Here is a 19,959-nt window from a genome sequence, read left to right as displayed (position 1 = left end):
ATGTAGCTTTTTAAGTTATCTTTATAATGTCTTCCTACTGACTATCTAATTTTAAATGTATATAAGAATAATCATATTATGCCATTTTTATAAATAAATCATGAATTACAATTTTATACTGCGGATTATCTGCTTTCAATATATTTAAACAATTTTCAAAATTAATTTGTTAGAGGATTAGTTTATCCTAACAAGGAATGACTAGACAATTTTAAAAGCCTTTATCAGATTATAAAAGAAAATATTAGCAAATTTTTAACTTGCTTAGAAAAAGAAGTAAAATATATCTAAAGACATCTTTATTCAATAAACAGAGATGTATTATCATTAATTTAAAGCATTATTCAGGTTTATCTTAAGCAATAAAGAATCTTTCAATTTTAGAATTTTTGTTGCTTAAAAATAAATAACAAAACACATTTATATTATTTTAAATTGAAATCAAATAAGGAAATTGTAAAAAAATATCATATTTTAACTTTTAGTGTTTTTATTTGAATTAATTCAAAGAATTTAATCCTAAGACAGATGGATAATAAATAAATAAGTAATATCTTTCTCTATTAACAGCAAATTAGATAAAATTATATGTTAATAAATTTGAGTCATAAAAACTCTTCATGCATGAATGAATGATAATGAACATATGATTGATTTTTAGATATAATTGCTTTATTTTTATATTTCTTTTATTAAAATACCTTACTCATCATTAATAAAAATAACAATTATGACTTAAACAAAAATAATAAATCACTAAGAGTTTACTTAAAGCTGATATATAACATATTTTAATGATCATGAATTTAATTTTTTATTTAGAGAAATCTATTTTTATTCATTATGATTTAGTTTGAATTAAGACAAAATTAATTTCAAAATTGATAGAAAATTAATTTTATTTTAGAAACAAAATAAAAAAACTTTCTATTTAATACTTTAGATCAATAAATTTTAGAGAAATTTTATATAATATTATATATAAAATCACCATCGTTCTTATAGATACTAAATGTCTGTTGTAGATTAAATAAAATGTTCAATTTATTTTTTATAACTTTCTTTATCTTAAATATTTTTATTATTATCTACATATTTATTTGCATAATCTTTAAAAAATAAATTATAATAGTATAAAAGAACTTTTTTAAAACTTTTGATTTTATCTTCATCTCTTTCATTAGATTATAAAGCAAAAAATATATTTTTCTTAGTTTGGAGATTAATAGAAGATTATACCCAAACTCTAAAAGCAGGAAAATTTTAACGCTCATTATTAAGACTTATTTTAATTTGATTGAGAATTGGGCTATTGTATTTTATTAAGTAATTAGTAAGACCGGTACCAATATTTTTGATCATATTTGCTTATTTTGGAGCGCTTCTTATATCTGAGGTAGGTTAATTTTATGAGTCTGCCTAACTAATTAAAGATGATTAGGTTTAAGATTTTAAATTGGGGTTTTATTGATTTTAGACCTAGCTTTTTAAGGGGTTTTCATTTTAGTTAATAGTATTTTCTTGTGTTGTTTTTTAGTTAAAAGAACTATCTTAAGAATTGCTGCTATTTTAGGATAAAATATTTTTATTATATGATTAAGTAGATATGTTTTAGGTAGAACTAATATTTAGTTAATTATCTCCTTGGTAATTTAATGAATTTTATTAATTTTAGTATTAAAATGGTTCATTATTATATTACTAATATTAATTTTAATTATATTAATTTAAATCATCTTATTGTGAAATATTTAAAAACTCTGGTAAAGAATAAGGATTATATTGTCCAATAATATCTTTACTAATTTATTAGTTTTCAGAATTAATTTATTAATAGTTATTTTATTATTAAGGAATAATTTAAGTAGAATAATCATTTAAAATACCTTCTGTGTAGAAGATTGATTCATTTTATTTGTAAAGAAAATTTGATTCATCTTGCTAGCCAAAGAGTTATAGTTAATTTTCATTTTATGAGTTCATAATATCGTGATTATTATTATTATTATTATTATTATTATTATTATCATTTATATCATTTTATGAACTCTATTGTTTCACACACATATCAATATTATGTGTGCTTTAAAAAATATTTTGATATGTTTATCTATAATATTATGGATGTTAAAAAATATTATTTTGAGAATTATCAAATGCATAACTAAATTCATCTTATTTTTTTATTAGAGCGTTGATTCCTAAAGAATTTTACTCTTGTTAAAACTCACCTTAAATATTGCAAGAGTCATTATATAAATTGCTAATATCTTAATTTAGCATATCATTTTGATCTAACTGATTATAACTACTGCTTGAGCTGCTCATCTGGTATTAAAGAAGTTGTATTTATGTAAGTAAATAAATTGTTAATTCAAGAAAATATGAATATTTGTTTTTAATAGATTAAAAAATGGTTTTTAAGTTTAATATTTGTTATCTATTAATATATTTACTCAGTTTGTTTTTTATTATTTAACCACTGTTCAAGATTTAACTAATATTGAAAATACGTAATTATATCAATTTGTCTATTTCATAAAAAAGTATGTAGATATCATAACTACTGTTTAATGAGTAAAAAAGAAAAATGATTTTTTTTAAATTCCTTTTTACCAGAATAAAAAATTATTTGTTAATTTATTTATTTTTTTTTTAAATTAATAAAAATATGATAATATTTTAAGCATAATAATAAATATGCTAAACAAGTATCATTTTATTAAATAGTATTATTATTATGATGATTTCCTTATAGCTGCTCATAATTCTAAAATAACTAATTGTTTTTAGATATCAATCATTCTTAATTTACTTGAAATATTAACTAATTACTATATTTCCTTTGATTTAAATTTTTTAGGAGCAATTAGATTCGTAAATGAAAATATCAATTCATTTTTGTTTTATAAACATCTAAATATTAAAATAAATAGTGCGTATTATCTAATTTATAAGTGATATCTATATTAGTAATAAGAAGAAGAAGAAGTCAACAATTTTAGAAGATTGAAACTCCAAAATAATTTATATTTTTTTCTTGACTTTACTTGAAAATATTTTTTTAGGTTTCCAACAAGTAAAATTTTATTTTGGGTTTCGATTGATACGAATTAATTTTAGTATGTTAAGTCATATAATTTGAATACAAATTAAAAATAAAATTATTATAAACTTCTTTTAATTTCTAATTTCTAAAGTTTGAAATTTTTATTATGAAATAAACAATAATTCATTTAAATTATTGATTTTAGATTTCGCCTTTTCAGATTGGCTATTTATCTTATCCTGTGACTTAGTCCCTTCTTAAATATATACAAAATGTTAACTAATATAATTCACATGTAATACCGATTTAGCTCGAACAATTTATTATTCGAGTTCCATAAATTTGGCTTGGTTTGATATATATAAATATAAAAGTTTATTAGGCTTCTAGAACTCGGTATAAATAGAGTTAGTTGGCTCACTCTGATCACTAATCTTTATTAATAAAATGAATAGCCAATTTAATAATACTGTATATATTTTAATAGTTGATCTCAAACCAATCAAGATTTTTTACATAATAAAAATTTAAATTGTCAAAAACATATTGAAACAATTGAGTTGATAAATTAATTAATAAAAAATTTTTATGATCTTTAAATAGTCATAAACCTAACAAAATAGATCTAAAAATTGAGGTAAATTAACTATCAAAAGAAATTAATGTTTTTATTACCTTTATTAAAACTAAAAGTAAGGGTTCAATTATATAAAATGAATACACATTTATAATAATCAATCAAAAAAAATTATTTTGATAAAAAGTTGAAAATATATATATTTCATTATAAAAGTATTTCCCTAGCTAATGATAATTAAATAAATAAAAAATATTTCTATTTAATAACAGACTCAAATACCATATTGTTTCATACAAAATAGGTGCAGATTGATAAGTTTATGTTTTTATAAAAATTAAACTAACTTTGGTTTCTATTAAGATGATATCAGTCAATAAGAATAAGGGTTAAGATTATATCAAATTTATTTGTATAAAAATGAATTTTAGTATGTATAATAAATTTTACGGATTAGGATTAGCTTTTAAAGAATCATCCAATTGAATGAATGAATAAATAAATAAGTAAATTTACTTATCCTTTATTCAATTTTCATTATGTTTATTATTCAAAAAGTGTTAATAATAATAATAATAATAGTTATCAAACTCCACTAGTTGTTTTTAAGAATTTCAATAAACAAAATTTATAATAAAAGGATAATAATTGGAAAATAAGAAAACATACCTGATTTTTATATACATAAATGGAATATGAATAGTATCAAACCCATTTAAGCAATTCTTTAAACTAATAAAATAATGTTTTACAAAATAATTTGCAAATGAAATCTGATAAATTGATTGACATTCCTTTAATTAATGATAAAATCTATGATCAAGCTATTCGATACGATTAATTTAAATCATATTAAAATCCTTCTGCTTGCTTAATATAGACCTAAAATGGTTTAGAAGAGAGCGCTCAATGTTTAATCAATGAAAATTATTGGGATTAATATTCTGAACACTCATCATTGAAGTCAACTTCTTAAACTCAAATTACATCTTTATCTAGCAGTATAGACACATCATCTTAAAAATATTCGTTGCTGACTTAAAATTTGGAAGAAAAGACTTTTGATGCATGTAAATAAAAGGAAAAACCTAATATAGTATATTAGAAGGTCACTTTAAGAAATGATTAAATAATAAATACTGAAAATTTTTACATAGAGCAACAAAAATTTTAAACTAATGAGCTGATACTCAAAAATATAGACAAAACGTCTAATATTCTATAGAAAAATGAGCAAAACAAAGCATAAGATAATGATGAGGATAATGAAAATAAAGTAAATTCTGATGAAAATTAAAGATAAATCTCAAACTTAAATCAAGATAATTTACTAGTAGCGTGCTTTAAAGTAATTAGCTTTAATCATTAAGATATGTTAGGTGAAAGTCTTTATTGCGATATTCCGTTTTCTTTAGATTCATTTCTGAAAGAAAATGAAGGGAATAAACAACTCAAAAGATTGTGCTCCTATAATTATTTTAAAAAAGTAACAGATATCAAAACATTTAGAAATGGAACGATGATTGATTGCTCTTTAGCCAGCTATTCGGACTGTTCTTTTAATCACAACTATTTAATTAATTTATTAGAAAGTAAAGGCAGCTAGCGTCTTCACGAACTAGCCTTGAGTATTAAAGCCTATTATGATAAAATTTAAAACATAATTATAGACGCGTAAGATGTAAAATTAAATTTCTCACCTGAGTTCCTGTAATAAAGGACATAGGCTAGTATGGAAGAAAAGTAGAGAATCCTCTTAGGAAAAGATCCTCGCAAAAATTTTTATTTTAAAACGTACTAAGTTAACTGGGAAAACTTTGGCTCCCCGTAAGTAGCCTATTATGGTTTTTCTAAGGGCTTTTGTGAAGTTGTAGGATTATCAATCCAAGAAAAAAAATAGCAAATCTTAAGAAATGGTTTGCTTGAGTATTTCTTATATCATGAAAAGATAAGAACACTTTTTAAAACTTGTTTGACATTGCCTTGGAGTATACCCAAAGATCCTATTATTATAAAAGGCAAGCAGTAATTCTTTACATTTGATAATATAATACTGAACAATGTCCCTTTTTCAGTAGAGTTTCACAATCTATCCTATGATTTTGACTAAAAAAATAATTTTAAGTCTCAGCTTTCTGATTTTATGATAGTTTACAATCTTAATCTTGATAAAGCTTAAGAATAAATAATTAAGTAGCAAAGGTCAAGCAGAGAAAAAAGGCTTCCTGATCAAAAAAATGATGATGAAGCTGATTTTTACTATTCAAAAGATTCATAGAGTTTCTTAGAAAAATATTATAAAGATGTGTATGGTGAGAGAATAAGCTCAAAGAAACCTCTAAGGAGGTGTGAATATGTTGATATCTTCTTCTGAAAATAAAAATTATACAAGCTTACTAATAACTTATTCTAAAATAATAATAATAATAATAATAATCATTCTCTAAAATATAAAAATACCCTAACATATTCCATATAGTTAACATATAAACATCTTTATTAAATATATCAAACAATAGGACAATTAATTAATTAATTAATTAATTAATTAGTACAAATTTTCAAGTAAAAATTACATCAATTAACTTATATGCTTATATTCTTTCTTTCTATTTTTAATTTGCAAACTATTATTAATAATAAATTATATTTCTTAAAAACTTCCTTTAATTTTATTTAGTATTGTGTGTGATATACATAAGAAATCGAAGATTCATATTCTTTAAATTTATATCCAGTATTTAACTAATAATTTATTTTTAATAAAATTAAAAAATTAATTGATATTATTTATAAAATATTTTAAATACAAAAAGACACATAGACAGACAAAAATACAATACTATTTTATTTTCAAAAATATTTATAATTTTAATATGAATTAGTTTTAATCATTTTTAAGATAACCTATTTAAATAGGCATAGTAAGCAAGAGGATAATAATAAAAAGGAATAATTATAGACACATATACAATAATACTATTTTATTTTAAATGGTTTTTTTAATTTAAAAAAGAACATAACTGTAAAAACTTTTAAGAAAATTTATATAAAGTTTTAGAATAAATAAGAGAATAAGGATAAGAGGAATGATTAATGGTTAATTTTTATTGAGTATTAATTCACATATTTGTTAATGATGCTCGTTCAATAGAATTTGATGTAGAAAATAAACTAAAAGATGTCTCTGTTAATGAAGATTCTGGTTGAGTTAATGTATTGTATTAGAAATATTTAGATAAAACTTAATCTTTCCATTATAAAGATAAGTAATAATGATAGTGTTACTCATTTGAATCAAAATAGTAATCAAACTATTTTTTAATTCTGATATATTTTTAAGAAATTTATTTTAATTTTTGAATTATAGTTTACATTTCATTAGAAATGTTTTAAATTGGTTATTTTTTTGTTATATAGCTAGAGAGAGCTTTTAAATCATGTTAATAATATCCCAAAATGTGATCATTCATCTCAATGCCAGTTTTCTATTGAATTTCCTTTCTGCAATTTTGTAAGTCTGCTAAAATTAAGTCGTATTACTCATTAATTAGTTAAGCAATTTCAGATTTACAGCACTTATGAGAGTTAATATCAGTTTATAAAATGTTTTCTGATTAAATGCATCCCATTTATTTAATACAATTAATTTTAGCTGAGTATTTATTTATAATTTTATTATTTATTTTTAATTATAAAAATTTAAATTTTTTGAGGAGATAATTAAGAATATTTAGAATGATGAATTTCAAATAGACAAAAAATTAAAAAATTATGTTATTTTACTTGAATTGTATTTTTTATCAAATATAGAATCTTTTTCTTCTATTTTAAATAATGTGTTAATTTTCTATATTAAATTCAAGCTGATAAATATAAATAAACTTACTTATTTTCTATTTAAATTCTTTTGTATGCATATATCCTCTCATTTTTGTCTCTTAATAACCAGACAGTTTTTGAGTTCTTTAATATTATAGTATTTTACATATAAATGATCTATTTCGAATCAATATTTAAGAAATTCAGAGTTTTTTAAAATCAGTTTCCAATCAGTATTTATGAAATTTTTTGTACAAAATTCATCATAACATTTTGTATCAAGAACTCAACATCTATCAACACAAAGCATCTAAGAAAAGTTGTTTATAACTAAATTTTTAAAATGTACAAAAATATTTTGATAATTAGAAAAAAAATGTGATATAAAATTAAAATTACAAATATTAAAATATTTCTTAAATTTATTTTTTCCTTTATTACATAAGCAAAAAGATAAAAAAACGAGTAAATAAATTATTTGGAAATAAATTAATATCTACTCTATATATTAAATAAGTAATGAAGTAGTTGTTAGAACTTTCAAAATTTAAAGGTATATAAAAATAAATTTGATTATGATCATAAATGTCTTTATTAATTGAATAAATAAATAACTATCACAGTATGATTGAAAAAAATCTTTTAAATTTTTTTTAAAAAGTCCTTTTAGCTTGTTTGGATTAAAATTCTTTAAGTTTGATCAAAATTGTCAGAAATGATTTCAATTTACAGTTTGGACAGTATTCTTAATCAAAAAGAAGATACATAAATTATTGTATCTTTTACAATATTTTAATTAAAAATATATTGAATATTTATAAGAATAACCAAGTAAGTATCTAAAAATATTCTCAATTAATTATTAAACTAAACAATATGAATTTATTAAAAAAATGGATTATTTAAGATTAATTAAGTGATTAAATTAAAGTTTAAAATGTAATTAATTTTAATTTATCATAAATAAATATTTAAAAAATGGAATAGTAGATATGTACTAAAAAATTACACTTTATTGTAATAAATTTAGATTTTTGTAAACGACCACAACAAAAACTAGTCTCTAAAATTAAATTAAAATATGCCCATCAATTTTGAAATGTTAGGTGCTTATAGAACTCCATAAAAATATTTATTATGAATTGTTTGGTCTTTATTTAACTATAACACTTTAAGATAGCTATCTCATTTACTATAAATAAACATAAACTAAATCTCAATATTAAATAGGCCTTTAAAAATATCTATATAATTAGAATTAAAAACTAAAGAGCTAATAAATTGATAGTTTCTTTTAACAAAAGTATAAAGCATCGCAAAAAAGTTTAAAAAGCTGTCTGATTCATAGCAAATATCTAATAATTTATTTACTAAAGTTAGAATCTAGTGTTTTATTTCTGAGTTAATATCTTAGCTTAAATGAAAAAAGCCGACTCTTAAGACAAGGATATTGATATCGAGGTGATTTTTTATCTATGTATTTTTGCTTTTAGCATTATCTATGAATAAAGTTTAATACGCTAGCACACGCATAAAATTTTTTTAAATTTAAGTTTATAAAAGATTTGTTAGAGAAAGACCCTTAAAGGAGAAATGTCAGGGATATCCTTTAGCTTTCAAATGAAATAAAAGATATTTCTTTCTTTAAGAAATACTAGGAAGAGGGATATAAAGATGGTATTTTGATAAAGTATTGCTAGTAAATCATAATTATTATTTTCTAAATAAAATATTAGTTCACATTTAGTGTGCAAAATATATGAAATATTGCTTTATTAAGAAGGGAGAGGCTGTTTTTCACATAGGTAATCATTTTAAATAAGATATGCAAATTTTTAAGTTACAAAGATATATTTGTTTATAATGATTTGCAAATATTCTATTTTAAAATTATAGATACAGTAGGTGATAAATTCTATTTGACACTCAAAGGCAAAGTTGGGATATATATAAGATTACCAAAGCCAGTCAAAACTGGAGATGAGGAATAAGAGGAAAATAAAAATAATCCTCTTTAACTTACTTGTGTAAAAGAGCTTGATTCAGGTTTTTCTTTTGGTGAATTGGCGCTTTTAAATAATAAACCAAGACTAGCCACCATTATATGCCACTAAGACTCACACTTCATGACTCTTGATAAATTATCTTTTATACTAATATTAAAGCAAAAAGAAGAAGAAAGATTATTTAAGGAGATGGGTTTCTTTGCGAAGCTACCCTTTTTTGAGGGATGGAATCACAATCTTATTAAGCACATATATCTGAATTCTTTTAGAATTAAATACTCTAAAAACGAAAAGATTTTTAATGAAGGAGATGAACCAGCAAATATTTATATAGTTACTGAAGGAGAATTTGTTGTAATTAATATTTATTTATATATTTTCTATAAAAATCAAAAGCATTTGGCATATGTAAAATATTTATTTTATTTAAGCTGCAAAAAGCTTTTGACAAAAATGAAGAAGAAGATGAATTTGGATTTAAGTAAACTGTGGTTATAAATCATTTAAAAAAAGAGGGAGCAGCCAAAAAGAAGCAAATTCCAGTATGATTACTTTTGTTTATTATATTTTTTTCCAAAAATCCAAGTATATTTATTTATTTTACATTTAAATTATGTGGATATAAACTTTGTTTTGGTTACCAGTTAATTTCTAATTTTTAGTGAACATAATTTGCTTATAGCTGAAAATTAATTATTCAATCAAATATTTTAATGGTTATTTAAATACTAATTTTTATTTTAAATTCAAGCTTGCAGTTTTAGTTTAAAATGAAATGTTTGGTGAGGAAGATATTATGAACAAACAAAAAAATAGAACATACAGTGCCTTGTGCTAGTCTGCCAAAGGAGAATGCATAGTAGTTAAAAAAAGAGATTTTGAATTAAGAATATTATCAGAAGAAGGTGCGAGATAATATTTAGAGACAAGACTTGTTTAGAAGAATAAATACATGCAAGACAAAATATAAAAAATAAAAGGTTCGATTGCAGATTATTAAAATTATTTGTACGATGATAGAGCAGAGTAAAAGCACAAGCAGTAGATTCATATTGCAATTAATAAAATTGAGTCACCAACAAAAAAAAATTAACATTCTTCTATATTTGATTTCTCTGCTTCCATGAATGATAATGAGAATTAATCTCCAAGCATCATTAGAAAAAAAGAAAATCTCACTCCGACTAAAATGTAATCTAGCTTAATGCAAAGTACTTCTAATTTGAATGCCTTAAATAGTACTTCCATTGAGGAAAAAAATTCTTTGATAAAACTTGGTTCTACAATTTACAAAACAAAAACAATAATCGAGCTAGACAAAATAGAATAATAATAATACAAGGAAATGACTTTGAAAAAAAGCTCTTCTATTGTTGAATCATAGACTCCATGGAGAGATTAAATTGCTAGTTAAAAGAATATTAATGAAACTTTTAAAAATCTTTTTAGCTTTTCTGGGTAAGAAGATGAGCAATCTCAGTAAAAGAATTTACTTTAAGTACCTTCTTCATAATTTAAAAGAAAATCTAAAATGTCTTAAACTGTTTTAATCTCAAACTCTTCAAATAATTTAGATGGAGGACTTTCTCCTATCTAAAAAAGAATAATTGAAGATGAGTGCACATCACCTATAATAATAAGAAGACAACTATCGTAAATACATACTCCAATAAGTTAATATTCAACTCCAAACACTATGTTAAATAGTTAGTAAAGGAATTATAAGGGGATTCAAATACCTCATATAGATACATTCAGCTCTTAAATAAAAAGACTTAATACCTTTTAACCATAAACTCAGTAATAATAATAAAATGCTCAAATGGATTTAATACAAGATTAAAGGGAATAAATATAATAATAAGAAGAATAGCAACCATTTTTGATAAAAAATTTTGAAAGAAGCAATAGTATGCTATCAAGTTCTCCTTTGTTGAAATAAAAATATGAGTAGATTATTAAGTAAAAGGAATAACTTAAGAAGCATCAAGAAGAATAATAACAAAATATTATTTAATAAAGCTCAATTTTGTAAAATTCGTTAAATTATTCTCAAAATATTCTATCATGTAATAAGAGTAGTTTAGATAAAAACACTTCTTAGTAAGATAAATAACATTAGCTGCTTACTTAATAAATAAAAAGCTAATTATAATAATAGACTAGTTAAGAATACACTGATAGTTTAAATTCAACAAAGCATGGAGGTCTAATTAAGCTTCGCAAGAGCTAAGATAACATTTAGGTTCATTTTGAAGAGGATGTTGAAGAAGAAGGGTAAGAATCTATATCACAAAATACCAATTGCAGCTTACAGTTGTCTAGAACTAAAAGCTAGCCAAAATCTCCTTGCTTATCTTAAAAAGCATCTCATATCTACAACAATTCCAAAAAAGTAGAATAAGAAGTTGAGATGAATTAATTGGATAAATATGCACCAAAAATAAATTTATTCATTGAAGAATAAGAAAATAATGAAGCATAGCTAGTAAGAAAGGTAGATAGTTTTTGTGAAATTATGGATGATACAACTTCTTTAAAACAAACAAGCGATGAAAATAACAAATCTCTTTCAAATTTAAACTCTAGAAAGAGCAGTAACTCACAATTGAAGAAAGATTTTAGATCGTTCGAGCAACCTTTGATTAAATAAAGTTCTACATAAAGCTAAACTTTGCAACAAAAAGACATATCATAAGACATTATTAGCTTTGAGGAATAAAATTCACCTACAAGAAGCAAGAAGTTAAATTTAAAAATAAAGCAAATCACTCACAAAACCTAAGAATAACTTTAAGACAAAATACAAAATTTAGAAAACTAATTTAGTAAAATTACTAATTAAGAGCCAGATATGCAGCAAGAATAAACCACAACTGCAAATAAAGAAAGTTAAAATTAAGAATAATAGAATGAGCCATAATAAGCAACTTCTAATTACAAATAAACAGAATATTCGACTTCAGAATTTTGTTAAATTTTAAAATAAAGCTAACCTGTAGTCAATTAAAAGATAATTTTTAATTCTTAATTTTCTCCTATGAAAGGAAGAAGAAATGAGCATTAACCATACAAATTTGAGTAGTACAAAGACCAATAATACTATTTTAAAAAGAGATAAAATAAAAATGACAATTTTACTACAGGATTTCACAGTTCTTTAATTGATTTGGATAGCAAAATATAAATTGATGGAGCTTCTCCTATTAAATAGAGAATTTTAAAAGAAGGTATACAAGCATTATCATAATCTCCATCCTAAATTTCAAGAAATAATAAATAAATAACAAATTACTAAAAAGCTATATTTTAAAGGCAAAGAGTTTACAATAAAAGCTGTGAAAATTTAAAAACTGATCAAGTAATGGCAGCAGTTGGAATATTTGCAAATTAGACTGTTAGAACTCATGTTGATTCTTAATCCCCCTCACTATCTCCATAAAATGATATGAGGGATTTCAGATCAACTAGGATTAGCTAATCCCAACCTTTCTTATTAAATCTAAAGAGTGGTGAGTAGGATTCTTCTGTAAAATAGTAGCAGTAATAATAGTTTAATTTTTAAATATAGTAAAAAAATATGTAAAATCCTCAACAAATTAATAGCAAATTGCATTTATTTAAGTAGAAAATAGAAAATACTGTTTAAAATACTGCATTCAATAATTTGATACCATAATAAAAACACTTGATTTTCTTTGAAAATAATATTCCAATAACAGATTTGCAAAAGTAAAAAAGATATTCTGCCATTCGTGTGTATAATAAAAGTGAATAAAAAATAAATAGCTGTTAGGATTTAAATAATTAAGATCAAGTTCAAAATAGTGGTTCAAATGAAAAGTAGCTACCTCCTAGTCTGAATAACAACTTACAAGTTATCTAAAAGATTGAAAATCATCAATAATACATAAAATAAATATGGTTCCCAACATCAAGCAACTCAGGATCTTTAACATCAACATAAAAATAGCAGAATTTTAGATAAAAAATGAAACAGAAAGTATCGTCTAATTAAAACATTTCAAAATCAAGTATTAATAACCCTTATTCAAATCTCTAGCTTATCCAACAACATTAACAATTACACAAATATTTTAATAAGCATTCAGAGCTACTTAAAAAAGTTCCTCATATTTAAAAAGAAAATCCTTCAACAAGCAATAAAGTTTCCAGTTCAATTTAATTTTGAAAAATTACATTAATGCTATAAAATCTCTAAAGCAAAACTTAAATTATATATTCAGATTAATCTCACTCATGAAAATATTAATTTTTATTGTAATTATCTATTTATAATATTGGTTAAATTAATTAATTTTTATAGTTAATTTACTTAGAATAAAATAAAATCTATTTCTATCTCATAAACTAAAAAAAATACACTTAAAATACTTTTTGAAAATCTAAATAATTTTATAATTCATTTTGATAAATTCAAGTTTATAAATTGTTTAACAAAATATTGCCAAAAAACATAACAACTTAATTTATAATAATTATAATCTAAGTTATATTTCTGCTAAATAGTTTACCTATTTTCATAAATTTATTAATAGAAATTAGTTTTTTATTTAGAAATTACATAAAAAAAATTGGGATAAACTCATAAAAAAATAAAAAAGAAGATGAAAATGAATAACCCAAAAATAATTAATTTATTCAAGCATTAATAATTTAAAATTAAATAAAAAATTAACATTTCCAGATCAAAAACAAATATTGAGTAAAAAAACCAATAATAGTAATTCTATTTTCTCTAATTCTTCTTTATTTTTTATTAGAAGATATTATGAATGTTCTGAAACAAATAATTACATTTTTGAAAATATTGTCCATTGTTTTTTAATCAATTTAATATTGCGCTTAAGCATTGTAAGTATATTTAATAAGCTTGTAAGTAAATTTTGGCTTAACTTTATTAGATTAGAAGAAATTAAATTTTAAAATGTAAACAAACATATAAAAGATTTTTAGAACAAAAAAATTAATAAATTCACTAAAAAATCAATTTTTAAATCTTAAAAATGAATAAAGAAGACTTTTCAATTTTATTGTAGCCAGTAGACTTTGGAAAATTATAGCTAAAAAATAGATTAATAGTAGCCCCATTAACAAGAATGAGGACAGATATATCTGGAATTCCTAATGACTTAATGGCTAAGTATTATTCTATGAGATCATCCTACGGATTGATTATTACTGAATCAAGTTCGGTTTCTCCTCTTTCAAATTGTTTTCCAGGTAAAACAAACTATAAAAATATCAATAAAAAAGTAGCTATTTAACATATCATATAGGTGCAGGAAATATATACAATCAAGAGCAAATGGAAGGATGGAAAAAGGTTGTTTAATAAACTCATGAATAAGAAGGTTTAATTGGTATTTAAGTTTTCCATTGTGGTAGATCATGCGTTTCAAGTCAGATAAATGGAGAAACTCCAGTGGCCCCAAGTCCTATAGCAATTAGAGGAAAAGATTTGATTTCTAATGAAGAATATAAAATTCCTAAGGAGTTAAGCATAAATGAAATAAAAGAAATAGTTTAATAATTTAGGAAGAGTGCAGAGCTCTCTAAATAAGCAGGGTTTGATTTTATTTAACTTCATGCTGCAAATGGATATTTAGTTGACTAGTTTTTAAGAGATGAAAGCAATAAAAGAACAGATGAATATGGTGGTTCAATAGAAAATAGATGCAGATTTTTGTTAGAAATAATTGATTAGTTAATTGATGTTTTTACAGCAGGAAGAGTTGCAATAAGATTATCACCAAATGATCGTTTTAATGATATGTATGACTCAAATCCTTTAGAGCTTATGAGATATGTCTTATCAGAGCTAGATAAAAGAGAGTTAGCATTTGTTGAATTAAAGAGGGATAATCCATATGAAACAACTGTTTCAAATAATGACTCTCCAAGAAAGCATCCAAGAGAACTTATTCCTGATTTTTTTAGAGATTTAAGGAAATTCTACTAAGGTAATATTATCTGCAATGACGGAGTAACTTTGTAAGAAGCCAAAGAGCTGATTTCTCAAAATATTTGCCATGCTGTGTCTTTAGGCACTTTATCTATTTCAAACCCTGATTTACCTATAAGAATATAAAATAATTATGAAATTAATTATCATACTGATATGAACACATGGTTTTACGGTGGAGCCAAAGGCTACACAGATTATTTACCTTATAAAGAAAACAACTAAAAATGAATTTCTAACTAAATTAGTGTTAAGAATTTTTAGAGATTTTTAATTGAAGTAAAATAAAAGTAAACAAAAAATATTAAATATAAAAAAATAGACACAAAAACATATTTATTAATGTATTTTTTTAATTCAATTTAAAGAGAAATGTAAAAAAAACGTATTTATCTATCATATTTGATATTATTCAACTAAAAACTCTTTTTAATTGTAAAGAAATATTTAAAAATTTTATTTTCTTTTCTTTGAGATAGATATTGCTTATATTAATTTATTAAATTAAAGAAAAAAGATTATTTTTAATTATATAAACTAATAATAAAACTTATTTGAGTATCAAAATTGATCTAAATTTATAAAATAAAAGTAGGGTAGTCATCTAATATAATCTTTAATTTAGAAAATTGCATCTTTTCAGTATTGTAATAATAAATTTAAAATGCTTAAAAATTAATAAATAAATAAATAAATCAATGAAGAAATGATATAAGAATATTTAATATTTTAATAAACTTTGTTATATTTTTAAACTTTTAGTTATGAACTAACTGATTGAGCTAATAGTTATTTTTAAACTATTTCCATTTCATAAAAAGTTAAAAATACTGAGATTATTTTTTTACAATAAAAAAATAACAATTTGGAAAATTTCATATTTTAAATACTTTAAGCAAAACATCTTCTAACTTTTAGCTATCAACTGGTTTTGTAATGTAATATTACATACCAGATTCAAAAGCTTTCCTCTTTTCTTCTTCTGAAACGAAAGCAGTACAAGCTGATATTGGAGATAATTTTTTCATATTTATTGATTTGAAAAATAAATTTATTTCTTAAGCAGCTTAATAACCGTTTTTAACTGGCATGTCTATGTCCATAAATATCAATTAATAATTTTGACAGCACTGATTAGAGTAGTATCTTGCTTATACTTTTTAGAGTGCCAAAAATCCATTATTAGCTTTGTCTACATATATATTATACGGTTTTAAGCGAATTTCAAGGGCATACAGATTGAAATCATTATCATCTACTAGGAGTATACTTGGGCAGCTACATGTAATCAATTCTTTTATCTTTTGTTTAATAATATCAATATTGTTTTTGTATTAAGTAGTTTCATGGTAAATAGTGTTACATCTATTATTGTAAATTAGTATTTTCTCATTTCTTTCTTATTATTTTTTTTTCTCTGAAATTTCATGTTTATTTCTAATTGATTATGGACTTAAATCTTAAATGAAATCAATACTAAATTAAGAATTTGAATTACTACGAATCTATTATTCATCGTTTGACATATTTGAATTGATTTTTTAAACCTCCTGCTTAAAATTAATTTTTTCATTCGAATATATTTTATCCTTAAGACTTTCTGGTTCAGGAGTTTTAGCACATTCCGTAGAAATTTAATTTTAAGAATAAATAAGATGCTTTCTGTAGTTTTAGTTATCTAATTCAAAATTGTTTTGTGAGGGAATACTTTTAGAACTTGGTATTTATTTTTTTAAGTTTATTTTTTTTTATTCGCTATTGTTCATAACAGAAAGCATTTGAAAGCCTTTTTTAGTATCAAGTTTATATTAGTTTTGTGTCTCTTAGTACATTTATACATTATATTGTTGTTTAGTTGGTTGTTAAAATATTTAACTGTTTTATAAAAGATAGTATCCAGAAGTTTGAATTTCAAATTGATTAATAGTTTTTATCCCTTAAGTTTAATTAATGTTTTAATAACTACTATACAGATTATTGCTTTCTTCATCAGCATAAATATTTTAACTTTCTTAATCATAATTGTTTTTAGATATCTCTTAATAGCTTTCATACATCTACTTATCTAATTCTTATTACCATCTTCTCAAAGACTGTATTTATAATGCTTCTTCTTTACCTTCTTTGGGCTTACTTCTCTTTCTATGAATTACATCTTAATTTATGTCTATATTTCTATCAGAAATAATGAGAGATGGTTTTGACATTTAATTTGAGGTCTTTATATTTTCTGATTAAATTTAAGACTAATGACTATATTGAATGCTAATCTTTCTCTGGCTGCAATAGTTTTCTAATTAAAACTAGGAAAATCTACTATTTTTGTGAGAGATTGACATTCTTTTAGATTTATCTGCTAAGATAACAGAAGTCTAAATTTTATGACTAGATGCAGAGTCAAGAGTTTACCAATTAACAAACTAAATGTCATGAAAGGATCTTATATTTAATTTACAGCCAGGTACTTACTATTTCCTATCTGTTACATAAAAGGTAAATATTGATCCTACGTTTGGCTAACTTTAAAATTCTATCCCTCTATTTGAGCCCAGTCCTTTTGCTAAATTATATGAAATACTTAAACCTAAGCCAGCCCCTACTTTGTTTGTGATATCATATTGAGATTAACTTGCATTTTGTTAATTAAACGTAGCATCTTAGAAATTTTTTTTACTCAATTTATGTAAATCAGGTTTAAATAGGGATTAAAGAGAGTTATTTTCATATATATTATTAGAATTAAATCCATTAAAAATATTTTTAGCTATTTCAGGAGTGATACCACAGCCAGTATCTTAGATAGATATTTTAACAGAATTCTCAATAGATAAATCTAAAACTTAACAATAATCTACTTCAATAGTGATCTTACCTTACTCAGTGAATTTCACTGCATTACTGAGAATATTCAAAAATACCTACTTAAATCTGTTTTAATCTGACCTAATATACAAAGGTAGTTGAAAATCTATGATAATTTCAATTGGTAAATTTTTTTGAGAGCTTTAAAGTGCAAATAATTATATACATTCATAGATAGCCTTTCTTATTTCAAATTCTTCGAAAATAAGTCTTAAATCACCATTATTAATTTAACAAAAATCTAAAATGTCATTAATAATATGAAGCAGCAATTAATTTGACTGAATTGCTGGAGCCAAAAATAAGTCTCTGTCTTCATCTTACAGCAACCCTGAATGATATAATGTTTCAATTAACTACATGCTGCAGTTTAGAGGAGTTCTTAACTCATGAGAGAGAGAAGCCAACATTTTTCCTTTAAACGACTTAAGGTTACTAGCATCTCTTTACTTGATTAGATTATCAATATTGATTAGCTCTATCATAGCAAGTGTTTCTCTACCTTCTGTATTCATATTTTCTTAGTCATTTAACCCATCTTGTGTGCATTTTAAATTACTTTTAAATTCTTGACCTAAGTATTGGTAAATTGAAATTTTAAAAAGAGTTTCTCCACTCTATGTCTTTCCTCTTAAAATTAGTGTATTATTGTTAACAATTTCGTAAAATTTTGCATTTTTTTCATTTGAATTATTTCCTTAGAAGCTAAATTTGGATTTAGAGTTTTAATTTGTATTATTTAATTTGTTAGCTTTATTGTTACTACTAATAGTAAATTCGCTTCTTAATATTCTAAAAGAATCAATTTAGCTTTTAAGCAGTTAGTTTACGATTTAATAAATAGATAAGTTTGGGCTATTAAGTAAATTTTACAAGTCCTCATTAAAATGTATATGCATTTTTTTCCATTTCAATAGCTTTTTACCATCAAATCTTCTTTTTTTATATGATGAGTTAAATTCAAGCTTTGTAAAGTCATCTAATTTCTAACTATTATCCAAATTAGAACATAATATATCAAAAGAATTTTATTGATTTAATAACATCATGTTTTTTTAATTTGATTCTATTGAGTGATTATTTTTAAATAATTTCTTAACTTCTTATTTTTAATCCATCTCTTAAAAATGGCTACTATTCGATTGCTGCTTTACTTATTTATAAAATGTATTAGTATTTTAAGAAAACTTTGTATCTAATTTATTATGTTATAAATTATTTGTTTAAGGGGTTGGCATATTTAAATGTTGAGTTGCTTATTACTATTTAGGAATACAGTCAAAGCTTTAAGATTATTTCAATTTCTAATTTTCGCCAAAAAAGCTTGACAAATTTTTATTTTCCTCATTATAAAGATTATAATTTTTAAGATTAACATTGTATTGTAAATTGTTGTTGTTATTATTATAATAATTATTGCTCCTTTAATTAAATTTATGATTTAAAAGAGATTCTTCCAAATTTAACTTATCAAGATTACTTCTACATAAAAAAGACTTTAAAGTTCTATTTGATTAAATTAATTTAAATTAATTTGATATTAAAGCAATCCCAGTGGATAAATTATTTAATATTTCTTATTAAAAAAAATCTATATGCAGTTATCCTGTTAATTAATTAAAATAAATATCATCACTTTTAAAATAATGGTTTTCCT

At 22.6% G+C, this 19,959-nt stretch overlaps 6 protein-coding genes across 6 annotated transcripts; 2 read left to right on the top strand and 4 right to left on the bottom strand. All coding sequences in view use genetic code 6, as the record gives it.

Moving 5' to 3' along the window:
• Window positions 1-1,358: 1,358 nt before the first annotated feature.
• Window positions 1,359-1,970, bottom strand: TTHERM_000842689 (hypothetical protein; the record flags this gene model as incomplete). Its single annotated transcript, XM_012800888.1, has 1 exon — window positions 1,359-1,970. The coding sequence occupies one exon, from the start codon at window positions 1,968-1,970 to the stop codon at window positions 1,359-1,361; it is 612 nt and encodes a 203-aa protein (XP_012656342.1).
• A 3,152-nt stretch (window positions 1,971-5,122) lies between these two features.
• Window positions 5,123-6,112, bottom strand: TTHERM_000842688 (hypothetical protein; the record flags this gene model as incomplete). The annotated part of the gene is made up of 1 exon (XM_012800887.1): window positions 5,123-6,112. One exon carries the CDS (start codon window positions 6,110-6,112, stop codon window positions 5,123-5,125), a length of 990 nt encoding a protein of 329 aa, XP_012656341.1.
• A 636-nt stretch (window positions 6,113-6,748) lies between these two features.
• Window positions 6,749-7,258, bottom strand: TTHERM_000842687 (hypothetical protein; the record flags this gene model as incomplete). The annotated part of the gene is made up of 2 exons (XM_012800886.1): window positions 6,749-6,953; window positions 7,002-7,258. The coding sequence occupies 2 exons, from the start codon at window positions 7,256-7,258 to the stop codon at window positions 6,749-6,751; spliced, it is 462 nt and encodes a 153-aa protein (XP_012656340.1).
• A 1,609-nt stretch (window positions 7,259-8,867) lies between these two features.
• Window positions 8,868-13,646, top strand: TTHERM_00842660 (cyclic nucleotide-binding domain protein; the record flags this gene model as incomplete). Its single annotated transcript, XM_001027282.1, has 6 exons — window positions 8,868-8,909; window positions 9,002-9,125; window positions 9,185-9,253; window positions 9,345-9,808; window positions 9,886-9,996; window positions 10,206-13,646. The coding sequence occupies 6 exons, from the start codon at window positions 8,868-8,870 to the stop codon at window positions 13,644-13,646; spliced, it is 4,251 nt and encodes a 1,416-aa protein (XP_001027282.1).
• An 835-nt stretch (window positions 13,647-14,481) lies between these two features.
• TTHERM_00842650 (FAD/FMN-binding family oxidoreductase) lies at window positions 14,482-15,671 on the top strand (the record flags this gene model as incomplete). The annotated part of the gene is made up of 2 exons (XM_001027281.2): window positions 14,482-14,698; window positions 14,755-15,671. The coding sequence occupies 2 exons, from the start codon at window positions 14,482-14,484 to the stop codon at window positions 15,669-15,671; spliced, it is 1,134 nt and encodes a 377-aa protein (XP_001027281.2).
• Window positions 15,672-16,315: 644 nt separating this feature from the next.
• Window positions 16,316-19,201, bottom strand: TTHERM_00842640 (ATPase, histidine kinase-, DNA gyrase B; the record flags this gene model as incomplete). Its single annotated transcript, XM_001027280.2, has 1 exon — window positions 16,316-19,201. One exon carries the CDS (start codon window positions 19,199-19,201, stop codon window positions 16,316-16,318), a length of 2,886 nt encoding a protein of 961 aa, XP_001027280.2.
• Between the last annotated feature and the right edge of the window lie 758 nt (window positions 19,202-19,959).

Source organism: Tetrahymena thermophila (assembly GCF_000189635.1).
Source record: "Tetrahymena thermophila SB210 genomic scaffold scf_8253894, whole genome shotgun sequence".
Lineage (NCBI taxonomy): Eukaryota > Ciliophora > Oligohymenophorea > Hymenostomatida > Tetrahymenidae > Tetrahymena > Tetrahymena thermophila.
The sequence above is the reverse complement of the archived record's forward strand: the minus strand, read 5'-3'. Positions and strand labels throughout refer to the sequence as shown.